This window comes from Microplitis demolitor, chromosome 5 (genome assembly GCF_026212275.2).
Source record: "Microplitis demolitor isolate Queensland-Clemson2020A chromosome 5, iyMicDemo2.1a, whole genome shotgun sequence".
Lineage (NCBI taxonomy): Eukaryota > Metazoa > Arthropoda > Insecta > Hymenoptera > Braconidae > Microplitis > Microplitis demolitor.
The window spans coordinates 7834529-7852642 of record NC_068549.1 but is presented as its reverse complement, the minus strand read 5'-3'; the positions used below and the strand labels follow the sequence as shown (position 1 = coordinate 7852642).

General features: G+C 29.7%; 2 protein-coding genes across 3 annotated transcripts; both read right to left on the bottom strand.

The window, feature by feature from the left end:
* Positions 1-1929: 1929 nt before the first annotated feature.
* On the bottom strand, positions 1930-5799 carry LOC103575809 (actin-binding Rho-activating protein). Of its 2 annotated transcripts, XM_053739687.1 has the most exons (5): positions 5628-5799; positions 5398-5476; positions 3836-3966; positions 2267-2516; positions 1930-2179 (listed from the first exon to the last, which is right to left on the bottom strand). In XM_053739687.1, exons 2-5 carry the CDS (start codon positions 5398-5400, stop codon positions 2072-2074), a joined length of 492 nt encoding a protein of 163 aa, XP_053595662.1. In that variant the 5' UTR covers positions 5401-5476; positions 5628-5799; the 3' UTR covers positions 1930-2071. The 2 variants fall into 2 exon arrangements, with proteins under 2 accessions (XP_053595662.1, XP_008553980.1); XM_008555758.3 differs by lacking the exon at positions 5398-5476.
* A 5106-nt stretch (positions 5800-10905) lies between these two features.
* LOC103575810 (neprilysin-2) lies at positions 10906-17907 on the bottom strand. Its single transcript, XM_008555760.3, has 10 exons — positions 17188-17907; positions 16699-16844; positions 15194-15229; positions 14880-15122; positions 14590-14801; positions 14192-14368; positions 13619-14113; positions 13241-13535; positions 12899-13149; positions 10906-11623 (listed from the first exon to the last, which is right to left on the bottom strand). Exons 1-10 carry the CDS (start codon positions 17217-17219, stop codon positions 11285-11287), a joined length of 2226 nt encoding a protein of 741 aa, XP_008553982.1. The 5' UTR covers positions 17220-17907; the 3' UTR covers positions 10906-11284.
* Between the last annotated feature and the right edge of the window lie 207 nt (positions 17908-18114).

Sequence of the window (18114 nt, the reverse complement as noted above, 5' to 3'; positions counted from 1 at the left end):
TTCAATAATTCATATGGTAGCAAACCAGCTATCCATGATATTGAATGTTGATGTCCACAGTGATCAACACTTTTCTGCATTACAGCAACGTCGACTTGATCCAAAGGTGGTTCGAACAACCAATGTTCACATCTTGCAAGCCCATATGTACCCACTTTATCATAAATATCAGTAGCGCACAGTTCTTTCACCACAAATTAGCCATCAGGCATCTCGAAACCCACCAAATCAATTATTAGGTCCATGGTGTTTGTTAGCGCTAACTTGGTTAACATGGACGTAGTTTTATGGCAAGCCTGTTCGTACTCACGGCGATCTTCGAAGCTGAGCAATAATTTCTTCCAATGCTTCACTTGTAAATCGATTCCGTTCTTTTGTTCAGCCAATTTTTTTTAATTTTTCTCGTTCTCCAAACCCCTTCAATGAGATCTTCAAAACTTTCCGCAAAAGGGTAATTATTACGAAGAGAAATCTTTTCACTTTCAGTTAATTCAGTCATAAATACAAGGTCTGGCACGCAAACTGTTCACTTCAACTCTTCTCAGCGTAGACTGACTGGATGCGAGCTCTCGAGCTCAGCGCTCAGACCAGCATCCCCCACCCCAAACCATAAAACAAGTTCAAACTTGTCGAATGACATCACAAACAAAGGAAAACGAGTTCAAGCCTGTTGGATGACATCATAAACAAAGGAAAAACGAGTCCAGGCCTGTTAGATGATGCAATATTCAAGAGAAGAGTGGGAAAGGAGGAGGGGGAACCAAACCGATAGATGGCGTACACTTCGCAAGCTTCTCGAATGTACCTTTACACACTCCAGTTTCAATGTATAAAACCGGATGGGGTGTAAATGTACTTTGTGATGACGCTCAAAGCTGATAGACTGAGAATCGTCAGCTTTGATCGCCATCACGAAGTCTACTTTGTTTCAAAATTTCCCGCTCAGAACAGACTTTAAGCAACATCTAGTCGAAAACGAGCTCAATTTAACTGGCAGAGCTATATTATGAGCTCAAAATGGCCTCCATAAAGCTCAAGCAGTACCTGACAATGAGCTCAAGAATGATTTACAGTGGGTAAAATGGAGCTTACCGACTGCTAAATCAGAGTTTACCAACTGCCGATCTAAAGACAGCCAGTAAAACAGGACTTACCGACCACCAGTATACCCACCGACCACCGACAGGTTACCCTCCGTCGGTAACTTAGCACGGACTAGAACCCACAATCTGTTTTATCGGGGGGGGGGGGGTGTGAACTCCCCCAGCTCAACTACTATGGAAGAAGGGAGAAGGAGGGGCCAAAATCAGAAACCCGAATAGAATCTTGTACCACGAGAGCAAACGGTAAAAGCCGGAAATAAATAATTCAAAATAAAAAAAATATGAAATAGAACAAAAAAAAAATATTTTTATTGTTCGAGACAATAAAAATGAGGGTTTAGAACAAAAATTATTACTACGGTAGCACAAGAAAAAGTATCGATCGACTATAAAATTATATACATCGACTTAGAGATTTTTATTGTTTGAAACTTCAAAATTCATGGTTTAAGTTTTAATTTTTACTATCGTCAGTCTCAAAAATATCATCCTGCCATCAAAACTATACAATTCAAAATAATAATTTTTACTATTTGAAATTTTGATATCTATATCTTTATCCTATACTTTTTTTCTTTGAGCATAAGTATATTTTAACAGATCACTCATATATTTTAACCTTATACTTTATAATAAACCACAAAATCGCACCCGGGCACCGCATTACTATTCGAAACAATAAAAAGTATTTATAATTCGGGTGAGTTTTAACATTATTTTTCCGTGTACGCCGTAACAATGAGATTAAATCTTACATGGTTCTTTTTCTTCTCAGGAATTTAAAAAGGGATAAGAATTTTTGTAAAAAGTTTTTTATTTTCTAAAATATATCACATCACATAAACGTTATTTTTTAAAAGTTCTTAAAATATGTACAGCTCAATTGTATGTACAAAAACATTCATTCTTAATTCACAAATCCATTTTATTTATGAAACAATAATTGTTTTTAAAGCTGTGAGTTTTTGTCAGTGAAACATCGTTTCCCGTTTAGAATCTTCAATTTTTTGTTTCAATGTTTGCCTAATGTCAGCGATAGGCTTCACTAAAAAAATTGGTACATCATCATCACGTCTCTGAAACAATAATTCAGTTGAACCTTACAAATTCCGAAACTTACAGTATTAATATTTTAAAAATTAAAATTAATTATTTTTATTTACTTGGAATAGAACTTCACCCTCAAATTGAACAAAACCTTGCTTTCTTGCTCTCAATAATAACCCAACACATTTATCACTAATAGCAACGTAAATATTGAATAAATCACCAAAAGTAATGCCTGTTATATTTGGATCATCTTTACAAGGCTGTCCGTTCTGATGAATAATATCACAGAGTTCAAGAATTTCTTTGAGTATATGAGCCGTTGCTTTACGTCCACGGATATCCGATAATGACCCCGCAGCTGGCCTAAATAATTATGTTAATTAAAACAAACATTACTTAAATTATTTAATTTAATTAAATATACCCTGGTGGAATCAACGTAGGTTAAATTACCGGAATTTACCGAAAATCACGATATATTACAGTATTCAGAAAAATTACAGCACGGTATCATAGAATATGGTATTTTATGGTACCATACCATAAAATACTGTACTTAGCGGTATGTTCCGTGAAATACTATACTTTACGGTATAACACCATAAATAAATTTGGTGCTATACCGTTAAATACGGTATTATACCGTAAAGGTAAACAGTTATGGCATAATACTGAATTTTAAGTAGAATACCGATTTCGAAAGTGTGTACCATGAAATAAAGTAGTTTAGGGTACGTTACCATAAAATACAGGGTTTTAATACACATTATGGTAAATTTAGTACGGTATTCTACCGCGAAGTATGATGCTCTACTTGACTGGTAAGAATTGACAGTAAAATACAATATTTTTACGGCTAACTATGGTAACTTACTAAAAATTACTATAATTTACCGAAAAGTACTGTAATTTACCAAAAATTACGATATATTACAGTATTCGGAATACTTACAGCACGGTATCGTAAAATATGGTATTTTATAGTAACATACCGTAGTATACTATGCTTTACAGCATGTTCCGTAAAATCCTATATTTTACGGTATAACACTTCACATAACTTCGGTGTTCTACCGTATACGTTAAATACGTTATTCTACCTTAAAGGTGAACAGTTACGACATGATATCGAATTTTCATTAGAATACCGTATTCTACAGTGTGAACTGTAAGATACGGTTTTTTATAGCGGTACTATGAAATACCGCATTTTAAAATGTAGTGTTGTAAAGTAACTACGGTATTCTACTGCAGAGTATGATGTTTTACTCGACTGGTAAGAATTTACAGTAAAATACCATATTTTTACGGTAAACTATGGAAATTACAAAAAGTTACTGTGAATTTGCAGTAGAGTACCGTAATTTACCGAAATCACAGTATCTACATTATATTACAGTATTCAGAAAAATTACGTAAAATTCTGTGCTTTACGGTATGTTCCCCGAAATTCTATATTTTACAGTATAATACCATAAATAATTTTGGTGTTCTACCGTTATTCTTACGTTAAATACAATGTTCTACTTAAACGGTAAGGATTTACTAACTATGGTAGCTTACCAAAATTTACCGTAATTTGTGGCAAATTACCGCAATTTACAGTAAGTTTTGTAAATTACCGTAATTCAGATCTGCTAGGGTATACAAATAGATTATTTTTGCATGAGCGTCGGCTTTACCTGCCATATTCTTCTTTTGAAAATTTCGGTTTGTCAATGTTCATACCACTTGTGAAAGGATTGTTTTTTTGGTTTATTTCGTGGTTATTAGCCTGCCGATTGAATAATGCTACTTTGTCACTCAATGATTCCTGTGCAACAAACAATAATACACTTATTTAATTTTTATTTCATAACAAAATTAACTTTTATTTTATGTTCAATTATAATTTGTAATTAATATTTTTTTATAATTCTCGTTTCACTATAAATTACTTAGGAGATTAACAACACCATATATTGTTACTGATATAATTTATTATGACTTCGATATACTTATATTATGAAACTTTAATTAAAATTATTTCATAATTTTTTAATTATTGCAAAATTATAAAAAAAATCTAAAAGATAAAAATGTTAGTTTTTAAATAGAATTGTGCTCTGGTAATAAATTTTTTCGAACATAAACACGTCGTATTACCCTTGTCCTTGCTGTTCACTATATATTCTAAATATATGAAACACATACTTGAGATCAGATATTTATTAATATATGTGTAATATAAATGTCTATCTCTTAACGACCATAGTATAGTACCGTTCAAAAACAAATAAAAAAATCTTAAACAAAAATATAAATTCCTGAATGAATCTTCTGTTCAATGCGGGATTCGTACGTAGTAAACATCATACATTTACTCGGTTAAACTATACTATTATTGTAGCAGTGAGTCACAATGAAAAGTAAAGCAATCGATCAGTTGTTTTTTATCATTTCACATTAAAAAGTAATTTTTAGTGCCAAATTTTTCCTCAAAACAATTCTTCTACTTTTTGTTTTTATTTAAATATTCCACTATAATTCTAATAAAATTTCACTCAATATTTAGAAAAAAATTATTTGATAGAATAATTCAAAGTTCCAATGTATTGCAGCGAAAATAAGAAATTTAAACTTCAAATTTAATTTTACAGGCATGAATTATTTAAATTTCAGTTCACTCTCATCAAACTTTCACAATTTTATCACAATTGTTTATCAATTTTATCAAAAAATCATTTAATATTTAATTTCCTTGTCAAAAATATTTTATTATTATGATCTTTCTTAAAATATTTATTATTTATAAATACAAAAAATTGTGTATGTCACTCAGAAAATTTGATCGACTGATTTCTATCATTAACGGAACATCAAGTTTTAAACTCTACGGCTTCTAATCTTTGACAATGACCTAATGACATTGCCCTTGAGTCTTGTGTTATAATATATATTTCCGTATTTTTAATGACATCCATAATAAAAAAAAAAAAAATATAGTAATGAATTCAAAACTAGTGAAATAAATATCGAAAGCTTTAAATTTAAATGAATATCTAACCCATGAACTGACAACTTAATCCGTGACTATTTAGTATACAAACAACGAGAGATTAAACACTTAAGCTCAATACTGACTTGTATTATTCGTTAATTTACATAGATAACTCTATCACAAGTGGATCTTACTGTTTAAACGATGAAACAGCCTAGGAATTTTGGATGATAGCCAACTAACTAGACTGTGGTTTGATCTTACCATAAAAGTCACATCGATGGCATCTTGACAAGTTCTCTGTCACGCAATTCATACTTTACATTCATCTGACACGTGATAACTGCACGAGATTTGTTATTGTTTATTAATTGTTATAACTTATACTAAATAATTTATGTAATTGAATTTTAAAAATAATAATTTTGTAATAATTTTTTAAATAATTAAAATAAAAATATATACGGAATTATGATATTCTTAAATATACTTACAAACAATGCTGAAGACATTTTGAAGTTTTAATGAGATATAATGAAATAAAATACTAATTAAAATAAATGTTAAGTATTGAATACTGTAAAATTAAAAATGGAATTTTAAAAAATAAAAAAACTGCACCGGGTTAGCTATTAAAATAAATTTACACTAATATTGAAGACGTCAGTCCGGCGCACGTTTCGTGAATACTTGATCTCAAGTATTCACGAGTCTTTTTATAACAAGCTGACAAAGTGATCGACTGAAAATTTTTAAAAGTCTCGGCAACTCCCGCTACACAAAATATTTTCATTACCTCACTGTGATTATTTTTTGGGCCAATTTCAAACTAATCTGTATCTTTGATTGGATGCCAAACTTAAAAGTTCTTATAACCAGTACCGGAAGTAATGTGTTATTTTGTGACAGGAAATGACGCCTCAAATAATTATTTAACCAAATATATACTATTAATTTATATGAAAATGTTATTTATTATATTAAGTTAAATATAATTGTATTAAGATAAAGCTACTGGTTATAAACCTGTTAATGAAATAAGCTTATAAGCAATTACATGATTATCGTATAGAATAATTTTTAATCGATTTAAACGATATTTAAATTAATTTTTTTTTTTTTTTTTATTGTAAAATTGACAGATTTTATAGACTTCAGATATTTTTAAATTTTTAAAACATACTATCTACAAAATTTTTTGATGAAATTATTTTTATATATTTATAATATGTATAAAATATGTTATTATTTGTTATTGTTAATAATCAATATTTGAATACATTTTTAGAAGATATAATACCTGATAAATAATTTTAGAAAATCGTAAGTCATTAAAAGAACTTAAAATATAATTTACAAGATTTGTTTATAATGTAAGATTGTTGGTGCCAATTGTCCACTTAATTATTAATGAATGTAATGTCAGATTATATTTTAAATTATGACATGCTACAATTAAGAACAATCGTGTAAAGTAAATCAAATATCAACATTAAAGTCATAGCCGATAATTTTACAATATTCTAATTAAAAATTTACAAAGAAATTAAGTAAAATTAATTCAGATTTTGTGCCAATTAGTAATAAAATAAGTTAGATAATAAAAACAATTAAAATTTTTTTCGGTTCAAAATTTCAAAACGATCGTACTATTTGAAATGACTAACTCGTACTATATTTTTTTTTAAAAACTGCAGGTGAACATCTACAAAAAAAAATTTTTTTTTTAGTTTAGAAGTGATGTCTCATTATGAGCAATTCTGCTTTATGTACACAGAAGAAAATAATTTCTAGGCGCAAGACAAAGTTTTCAGTATGAATTATAACAAAAATTTTTTTAGGACTAAAAAAAATTTTTTGCCGCAAGAAATTTATTTTTGCCCTAAAAAATGTATTCTTGCAACAAGAAAAGTTGTTCTCTCCCCGAGAAAATATTAGTTTACAATTCATACTGCAAGAAACTTTTAGAGGTGAGTGAAAATTTTTTGCGCTAAGAAATCCTTTTTTTCTGTGTATATATGATGCTTATGAAAGTTTTATTGTCATTACTTTACGCAAAAAAAGTCCACTTTTACCTTTGGAGTGAATGGAAGCAAACTAAAAATTACAAAAAAAATTCGAAGTATCGACTCGTACGGATAAAATTTTATTTAAATAAAGCTAGTTTGAATTTTTTCATCAATTTATAACAGATCAAATTATTCAGATATAATTATCATTTTTGAATTTGATAATGATATTTTATAATATTTTTTTACAATTATACACTGTAAAAAATCACCTGGGTAAGTCCAAACGGTGTAGGTGTTAAAATCGGCGGTGTTAAATTTCAACACCGAAAGCGGAGTGAAAATAACGCCGCCGCTGGTGTAGATAATATTCTTTACCGATGTTAAAATATTTTACTTTGTGAATATTTTTACTTACTCGATCACTATACTTGTTAATAAATGATATTTTTTATTAATTTTCATAAAGAACTGACATTTTTGATGTTTTATAAACTTTAAAGTTAATACTCCAGGCAGACGCAGTTTACCCCGCTTTTTACACTGGTTATCTCGCTTTCACACCGGTATTTTAACACCCCCGAATTACGCCTCCTACATCGGTGTAATTTCATTTTAACACCGGGCGGAGTTAAAGTAAGTCCATTTTTAACACCGCTCTTTTTAAAGTGTATTATCTTATTGATGACATAAATAAAGAATAAATATGTCAGAATTAATTTTTAAATAACAATTTAAAATCCAAAATGAAAAATCATCTTTTGCGTACACATCGCAATTCATAATATTAGTAATACAATGAACCATTGATTCATAAAAATTTTACGATCTTAATATTTTATTTCATGAATATAAATAAATTATCGAAAATTGGCAAATCTATTTGCATCGATGGGTTTGGTACACTTTGATCTTCGTCATTCAAAAATAAAATTTTTAAGTTCTATTTACAGTTGCACATTTTTTAGTCATAATATGGCTATTAAAGCTAAATTTAGAAAAAGTTTAATGCTAAAAATCGGATCATATAAAATTATTATTTTTATTTCGAAATGATAAATTTATCACTTTGATGTCATTGATTAAAGAGCATGTGCTTTATAATATTTTTATTTTTATAGATTTGAGTAGATGAAAAAAAAAACCAGTATCTCAGTTTGAGAATAAATAAACAAATCTTATATTTAAAATGGATGATATTATATCTACGTCATACTATACGGAATCATCAGTGTCAAATAAAAAGAAATTTTATTATTTACGTATTTAAGATTACTCAAAATGGTAAAGCTCACAGCTCAATATTTTCAGTTAAGTCGGAAGTTCGGAATTAGATTCATCGTTCTTACGTTGTCTGAGACTAAATGAATGAGACGTCATTGCACAACTCACTATAGTAGTAATCCACATTCTTGAAACGTATATTCATGCGGGGAGAATCTGTTAACGTCATACTAAATTTATTTTCGACATGAAGAATCAGAATTTTGCTAAATTTGAGATAAAAGTCAAGCAAATAAACTGTAAACCTCGGGCTAAATTTATCTGTTGACTAAAAATCCATAATCTGCTAACTTTGTGATAAAATAAAAATATTTTTCTTTTAAAGTTTAATTTGTCAATTTCTATGAAAGACAAAAAAAATCATTAAATTAGTCCTTGTTATGTATTTTAAGAAATATGCAAGTCATTGTATCTTTTCAAATAATGTTGGCAATAATTTTTTTAACATAAAAAATTTCTGTCGTTCTTAAAACCCTTCGTATCTCATTGTACCGAATAGTTTTGGCACAACACACAAAATTTCAGAGTAATTACGCGTCATTTCTTAGTAACTCTCGAATTATCCAACATCATGAAACTGACTCATACAATCTAAAGAATTTCACGTAATTCACTGATGCCAATTCATAATAAATACAAACAAGCAAACAAACAAACAAACAAATGTATCTGGTAGAACTCATTGTGTTCTTCGAAAAACCTTGTGATGAAGAAATTTTTCGCTTTAATGCTTTTAACCTCGTAAGTCACTTACGAAGGTCGGTAGTTAAGCTTATAGTTGAAGAAAATGTTGTTAATAATATCGTATAATGAACTCATGTATAAGTTAGTTTCCAAATGTTTCATATTTCACAATATAATATGACACATTTTTTAAGCTATTACTTAAAAATAAATTATGAGTGGATATATTTACACTGTAAAAAAACGATTAAAAGAACTGCTGTAATGAAAAAGTAAAATATTTTCAGTTTAAATTTATGATCTTCTAATAAAATTGACGTATAGTTGGATTAGCAAGAGTTTGCATTTCAGATATTTTTGGTTTTTACCCCCACCATCTAAATTTAATACCTAAGACAATGTGTCTTGATGGTGGGAGTAAAAACCGAAGCGCAAACTCTCGCTAATCCAACTATACAAGCTCTAGAGTAATCTGCGAAAACTGAAAAACATCATACACGGAGAAAAAAATATAGGGAAGGGAACTTTAAAAACATGAGTGTTGTACAGTAAGACAACTGAAAAATACAGCTGTCAAATCATTATTAACGGCCGAGATTTTTAAGACACAAAAGACGCTAACGTAATAGTAATCAAAACATGATCAATGTCACCTTCCCGTAATATTTATTAATTTAATAATCATAGTTAATTTATTGATAATTCATTATAAATAAATTCTAAGCCGTTTCAACAGAAATATCGCTGATAAGCATTTTTATACCATTGACGCAGTCTATCCGTAGACAAAACAAACTCGACGTTTCCATAATGAACCTGAGATGCGCCACTGTATTGATTGTTTGATATATAATGAATGCACTGTGAAAAGAAAATCTGTGAGTCGGAGGACTTCACAAAGACGAGTTCTTTACACTCCATTATTTATAAAATAAATCCCACAATTATTTTGAAAATTAATTAATTAATGTAACGGGACCTTAGTCATCCCCATTTTCCGACCCAGACAATACTCTTAACCGAAAAATATATTCAAGTGACGACTAAGGTAGACATTAACCAGAGGTATAATCAAAAATCCTCATTGCGCGTGGTATCTAACCACAGCCACCATGAATCCTACCTCTTTTGGGCCAAACACTACTACCATCTCAGAAAATAAAGAGACTCTGGCCGCAAAGGGCTTGGAAAGTGCCCCCCCCCCCCCCCGTGGTACCAGACTCCCAGCGCTGGTCAACATGGTCGCTTATGGAAGTGGTGGGACTTAACTTCTCCCTATACGCTATGTAAAGGGCTTCCTCCACTTGTTCTCTTTCAGGTTACCAACAAGCTATTATCCGCTTATTCATTCCTTGATAGATTTTCTACTTTCTGAACCTTTAGGCGCTCTGAATATTCAAGCCAAATCAAGATTTAGAGCAGCTCAATATTAGTTTTTGAAAATTAAGTAACCCTTTATTTTAGGTGCCATTTGGCACCTCAATATTTCACCTGTACAATCTTCTGTATTTTTAGGCGCCATTGCCAGCTGCCTAATGATTCATCCTGGCCAAGGTGCGGCTACCAACTGTCCAGCCATCCTTCAAAACCCTTATCCTCATATTTTAATGAAAATAATATGGAGAATAAAAACAGATATCGGCCTCGAATAAACTTTAAATTGCGTAGATTAAAAAAACTAATAAATTTAAAATAATGGTCGACTAGGTTCTGCCAGGGGTTTATGAACATCCCATTGAGGTCCAACCTGGACTTTATAATAAACAGTAAAGGTAATTTTCAATAAACAGTAAAGGTAATTTAAAAATATTTATTGAAACTAGAAAGATATCCAGTATGTAACAATCAATTTTGGAATTTAGGACGCTTTTGATAAATTTTATACAATTCTGTTTTATTCTTCTGTAACGCAAGTGTTTTTCGAAAAGTCAGATTAAAATCATTTTAAAATCATTGTAAAAATTCACAAACAGATAAACTAGTTTAAATTCTGAACAATTATACTAAAATTAGATGAAATTCGGTAACCAGAGGATTTTTAATCAACAGAACTTTATGATCAGTTTTGAATTAAGAATGAATGTTTTAAGATATGTAATAGTTATCATAAACTGAATATAATAACAAAAATTTGTACAGTAAGAAGATTAAAAAATTTTTTCTGGTTGAAGATATTACCACACAGCACATTTATCTTTTGGATTCATCTTTGATCCTAGAGGACATTGAAAATCTTCAGCGAATTCTGGCCTATTAGACAGTGATCCAAGAATACGAAATTCTTCTGGACTATGTGAATCAGTAATAATGCGAAGTATTAATGCTTTAGGCCGAGTTACAGAGCACCACGTGTTTGCTGCACTAATCCAAAACATTTGTCTTGGCGTATAAGGAAGTCCAGGAAGTTTTGGTTCTGGTTCATGATGATCAGCCCACTCCCTATACGCTAAATATGCTTCCTTTATACCTCCATTATCAGCAATATTTTCTCCTTGAGTATTAATACCATTTAGCTAAAAAAATAACATAAAATAAAAAAATTATAAAGTATTCTTAGTTAAGTTATTTTTATACTACATAGAAAAAAAAATATTGCTATAACAGCAGTACCGTTTGGTTATAGTAACCATCGAACGTTTAAAAAATCGTAGATTGATAATATATCAATACTATATTTACGTAAAGTTTAGATTGCTATATTACCCATACTATGGTTTGTTAAATCAAGGATATATACAGATGGTCACTACGGCAATACGTATTAAGGCTGGTTTGTACAGATATGGTCATTAATGCCTGGTACACTAAAGTATTCGCTATGAGTGTGACTGCAGCGCCAGACAAAATATGAACTACGGGAGGCTGTCAGAGTATGTTTTTATACGTATGTCAATAGCAAGAAACATAAAAATAAATAAATATTATAAATAATAGTAAAAAAAAAAGTTGTCAAAAATATGTGACAGTTTTATAGTAATTGCAGTTTTGTTTTTTAGCTAAACGAACCAACAATAAGTAAGTATAATGATAAAAAATAAAAAAGATTGCAGTAAGCATTTAGGTTAAGTTGTTTGAAATTCATATCAAAGTCAAAATATGATACTAAGGAAAAAATCAAAATGAAAAATAAATAATTAAATAATAACAAAATAAATACTTTCATGTGTGCTTGCTTACAATTTCAGTAATCATAGCCTCCCGTAACTCCGAAAGTAACCACTGCAAACGCTTCAGTCAATTTGATTTCCCCTACCATGGCTTCACTCAGAGCGAATAGCAGTGCTACGTTTAGAGTACTAGGCATTAGTGACCATATCTGTACCTAACGAAATCTCGAATTTAAGATTTCTAATTACGTTGTGAATATTTATGGGACTTGAATGATGAAAATCTTTCAAGGAACTTGGTCTTTGTCGGAAGCTAAAAAAATCGCTGTAATGATAATTATTTAATAAATAATTTTAAATTTTAAATTCGAGATTTCGTTAGGTGCAACCCAGCCTTAACAACACGTATTGATAAATTCACAATCCAGATTGTTATATTAAGCATTCGGATAGCTAAAAACTCACTGAATGGCTATAATAGCAAGTATGGGAAATATAACCGAATAGTATGGTTAAAGTAACGATACTTTTATTCAAAATTAACAATAATTAATGCAGCAATCTAGAATTGTCAATTTAACAATACATTTTGTTAGACAATTATCCACCTTGAGCAATGCTTCAGATGGCTACGACAACCACATTTTTTTTCAGTGTAAAGTAAATTATTCATTTTCTCACTTTCATTCCAACTTCTTTTACAGTATAATTGCCATACTGATCAATTATACATTTAGTCTTCTCTAAATATTTTTTTTCAGTTGATGGTGCCCACCAATCAATTAGATTACCGTCTTTATTAAATTGCCTTCCTTGGTCGTCAAAGCCATGAGTGATTTCATGACCAATCACAAATCCAATGCCACCATAGTTTAAGTATTTTGGACGGTCTTTGTTATAAAAAGCACCTTGAAGAATTCCAGCAGGGAATTCTACACAAATTGCAAAAGAAAATCAATGTCTTATAACTAATTCTGCATTAGTTATAAATAATTTATGTGATAAACGATAAATTATACATACGGATACTGTTTTCAATTGGTGAAAAAAATGCATTGACAACAGCTGGACGGGCATGTGATAACCAATCACTTTTATTAACCGGTTTTCTAAACTGACTAATAGAGTATTTTAAGCCATATAATGACACATTTAATACATTTCTTAAGTAAGAAGCATTTTCATCAAGTTTTAGGTTTTTGTAAAATTCTTCTAATCCAGTGTCGTACAAAAGCTCATTAGGATACGCAATATAGCTCGCCATCGATGCAGCTTTTTCTAGAGCACTCTTCCTGGTTTCTTCATCCATCCAGTCAACCTATTATATATTATTTAAATTAATAATATACTCTGCGTTTAATTATTATAAATAAATACAATAGTAAGGAATGAATTATTTACTGATTGCAATATTTTATTAAACTGATTACGAATGTCCGAAACCATTTCCATGACATCTTTTTTTGCGTCTTCGTCAAAGTATTTTCTTATGTACAAAGCTCCAACGCTCATTGGTAAAGTTTTGGTGACAGTAGCAACACACTCTTTCCATCTTGGTACTCTTTCCGTTTTACCACTCAGAGCTGTAGAAAATTCAAGTTCTCGTTTACGAATTTCATCATTTAAGTATCTCACAGTTGAAGAAACGGCACGCCATATTACAAAATTAGCTTGTACCCTTTTTGGTGTTGATTTCATTAATTTTTCAAAATCTGACATGAAACTAGGAACATTAACAATCGTCATTTCATTATCGTCAACTTGAACCTGAGGCTTGAGAATTCTATTAAAATATTCTTTCCAAGGGATACTTGGGTATTTCTTTGATAATTCAGCAACTGTCATTGGATTGTATAATAAAGTTAAATTACGTCGTTCTTCAACCGGCAAAGATATCTAAAATTTTTAACAAAGCTTTTTATATCATACTTTTTATCATTAATTAATAAAGTTAAATATATTATCAAATTTTACATTGGCAAGTTTTATTTCAAATTTAAGTGATTCCATTAGTTCTTTTTCAGCGCGTTTACGCTCAGCACCGAGAATCACCGCGATGTCGACCATGTACCGGTAATATTCGTTTACAATCTTGTTATCTAGTCCTTCTATTAAGTATTCCCGTGATAATTCAAACAAAGGTTGATCTAACTGCAATAAAAAATAAGTAGTGCACATTTTTTTTACAAAATTTTTCAAATTTTCAAATTACCTAAAATTGTAGTTAATATTTTTTTATCAAATAAAAGTGTTTATCCTTTTATATTTTTAATGTTCAATTGTTAACTTATTGATTTATAAAATTTTTAGTAACTTAAGCTTTCTTCCTCAACAAGAAAGAGTATATGTAAATATGTTTTATTGTAACTTACATGTATAACACGTCTCGTAGTGTTTTTAACATCTACGTCCATGCTAAACTCTATAAAACAATCAATATAATAACCCAATTCTCGAAGCTTGGAGATAGATGTCATCCAATTAAATTCATAATCTTTCCATTTGTCTCCTTCTAGTACTGGCCATCCTTTGAGTTCTTTTAGAACACTGAACAACGGAGTAAGTCCTTGTTCTTCAATAACAGCTAGAAGTAACAATTTTAATACCATAGAATTAATTCAAAGTTATCAAGTTATCATTATAAAAAAAGGAAAATACTAACTTTTGTTCATGCATTTTTTGTAGAGAGATCTTACAAGTCTGAATGGATGAGGCATATCCATTAAACGTTCATCTTCTATCATTTTTAGTTGTGCTAAAATTTGATCACCAATAATACTAAATGTATTCACGCTATTTTCGTCATCAGGAATGATAGTCGATTTAATAAATCCACCACAGGCAAATCTATAAAAGTCATCGCAAGGGTTGACAGATGAATTCATATTTTTTAGGATCTCCGAGGCTAAAATAAATATCGTTTTTTATTGCCGATGATTTTGTTTCATTACAACTTGATGATTAACCATTGCTTACCAGTATGGATACAAGATGGTGTGTCGCAAATGTTATCTGAAATTAGAACAACAGTAGGTGAGGTATGAAATCTTTAATTGAATCCAAAGTAGTGAAAATTTTTTGTCAAAATTAATATAAATCGCGCGTAAAAACAGCTTTCACTAATTTGTGTTTTTTTTTAACATATGTCGATGAGTATAAAAAACTTCCACACATATTTTAAACGTAACACTAAGAAATGTTCAAATATTATGAGTTGATTGGACGATAACATGTATACTCTTATAAGAGTATTATTTTTGCATAAAATAACATTATTGGATGCTACAATATAAATTGATTAAAACTAGTTAAACGAGATAATAACATCGGAGCGTTGAATATATGCATGAAAATAGTAAATATTCAAATTTATATTCGCACATTTTTAACGCATTGATGAATTATTTTTTACCGCATAAAACTTTCCTGCTTATGGTAAAAGTTCAGTTTTTCCGTCAGCTGTAGTTGATTAAACAACTGAATTCAACCGAATTCAAGGTTTTAATTCTGTTATATTCTGTCGAATTCTGTAAAACAGAATTCAACTGAATTGAAAATTTGAATTTGAATTAAACAAAATAAAACCGATTTAAAAATTTCAAATTCATTTTAATTCAGTTGAATTCGGATTCTGAACCAGAAATTGGAGAATTATTTTCGAATTAATCAGAATTAAATTGATTAGAAATATTTAAATTCATTTAATTTGGACAAATTCTGGTTTTTCTGCCGAATTAGACAGAATTCATTTTTAAGTTAGGTACCGAATTAACAGAATTTATCTGAATGAAATAAAATTAAAAATTTAATTCTGTTTAATTCGATCAAATTTAGTTGTTTAATCAGGGTACTCTAATGCATTGGTGATTTCAGGTGAAAAAGGAACCAAATCGAGCAATGTATTCATTGAAAACCATAAATATCACAGAAAAATGACTGAAAAACTTCGATAGTCAACAAAATATCTCGTACTCGATAGCCATTCTACTATGCGATATTATTGTTGATGTAGCAAATTTTTTTCTTTCGTCATCTATTGATATAGAGCGCTGTATCGTTTTCATTGAAGTATATTTTATATTTGAAAATACAATGGCGCGAATATTAAATATTTTACTTAAATAAATTTTGAGGTATTAACCTCAATTAGTTTAAAGTTTAAGAAACAAAATTTAATATTTTTGTTTACAATTTTGATGATTTATTTCTAGTTATATTTGTAACTTCCTACCAAGGAAGAAACACATGTGTGTGTGTGTATTATGAATTATAATATAATTATATAGTCTTCTCAAGGACCCTAGCGTAGTTACATTAGATGTTTATTTAATACCTATTTGTATTAAAAAATTGTCTGAAATTTATAACTGAGTGCAAAATTTCTTCCACCAACTCTCAAATCATACTAAATATTATGCATATACTAAATATTACGCATGTGCTTAATAAAAAGATAATAATTCAAAGAAATAGATATTCACCTGCATCTGTGCCATTGTGTGACCTCGACTTCTTAACTATTACACTAAGACTTATTGCCAAGGCAATGGATAAAAGTACTCCGCAAACTGCTATTATCGTCAGTCCTTGTTCCAAAGTTGATCGTCTGTTCCACCATGTCGAATTGCTAAAAGTTATGTGATGCTTGTTGTTAATACATTTTTCTGATTTTCATTATCGAAAGTATTTCACTAATTCAATCTTCTCTAAATCCAAGAAATATTTCAGTATCCCCCACAATAGTAAATTGAATACAAAAAATTACTGTCGATTTTAGAAAAAATTCATAATCTATAAGAACATCTAATTGTGATTGTATTTTTTTCGTAATGTTATTCATTTTTAAATAATTTTTTTTGAAAATATCTACTGCATATTTAATTTTATAAATTTTTTCTGGACATTATTAGTATAAAGTTTTATGAAAAAATTATATCTTCATTTTAATTATTTCGATTATATAAACTTACTCAATACTTATGTGTCCTCTAGTATTTGGCATTTTGTTGATTATCTTCACAATACAACTGATTTCACAAGCAAACAACACTCTTTGTACTTGTAATAATTCGCGCGCTTTGTGACCTGAATGTCATTTATGCTAAAAATTCCTTAAATTTTCCGTCTTGTTGTTATTTAGTTAAACCAATAAAACTAAAGAGATTCTATTGATACTGATATGAAATGAATTAGAATGCAACTGATCTACTAAATGAACACACGCATTTGATTACTGTATTTAAATGAAGTTTTCCCACCACTAATTTATTTTTAACTTGTTTAAACACTACTTCACCGCCTGTTTACTACGATAGTTTTTAATTTTGTCAAGCGATCTTACACTTTATTTAAGTAGGGTAGCTGATTCGTATTTGAATTAATACTCTTGGAGAGATTAATATTAGTTTACTATCTATTGCGCCAAGAATATAAGGTTAGATTTGAAAGGTTTTTGAATATTTGCTGTATAACTGAAGGCTGAACAGGTATAGATATAAATTGAGGTATATAAATAAGACTCTTATAAATGCTTGAATTGCAGATGTATATCGCAAGTGTTTCAAGACAACATGCCAGTACAAACGCTTTGCAACGTACTCTGAAGAAATGTGTTTTCTAAGTCTCTGATTGAGGTGCCAAGTAAGAATTGTCAACGAATTCAAAAGCAGTGATCGGTCAGGGGGTCGAACAATTGGGAGATGGTAAGAACCAATAGATGGAAGCCATAAAAGCTTAAGTTTAGGGTAGGAGATCCTTGGAAATTATGAATTAAAATAATATTTTGAACGAATGAGTCAACTCATTATAATACTGCGAGTAAATATTAAATTAAAATAAATGGAAAATTAACATTTCCAATAAAAGCTGTAGCTTAAGTTTTTCTTCGAAAAGTCTTA

Bases quoted from the DNA above. Each gene is read 5' to 3' on its own strand.
- LOC103575810 (XM_008555760.3), bottom strand. From the start codon at position 17,219: ATGCCAAATACTAGAGGACACATAAGTATTGA. The intron at 15,123-15,193 runs GTAAGCAATGGT...TATTTATTTTAG, and splicing joins ACCATCTTGTATCCATACTG to CCTCGGAGATCCTAAAAAAT. The intron at 14,369-14,589 runs GTAAGTTACAAT...TTTTTATTGCAG, and splicing joins CTACGAGACGTGTTATACAT to TTAGATCAACCTTTGTTTGA.
- LOC103575809 (XM_008555758.3), bottom strand. The intron at 2,517-3,835 runs GTAAAGCCGACG...ATAATTATTTAG, and splicing joins TCAAAAGAAGAATATGGCAG to GCCAGCTGCGGGGTCATTAT. The intron at 2,180-2,266 runs GTAAATAAAAAT...TTATTGTTTCAG, and splicing joins AGGGTGAAGTTCTATTCCAA to AGACGTGATGATGATGTACC.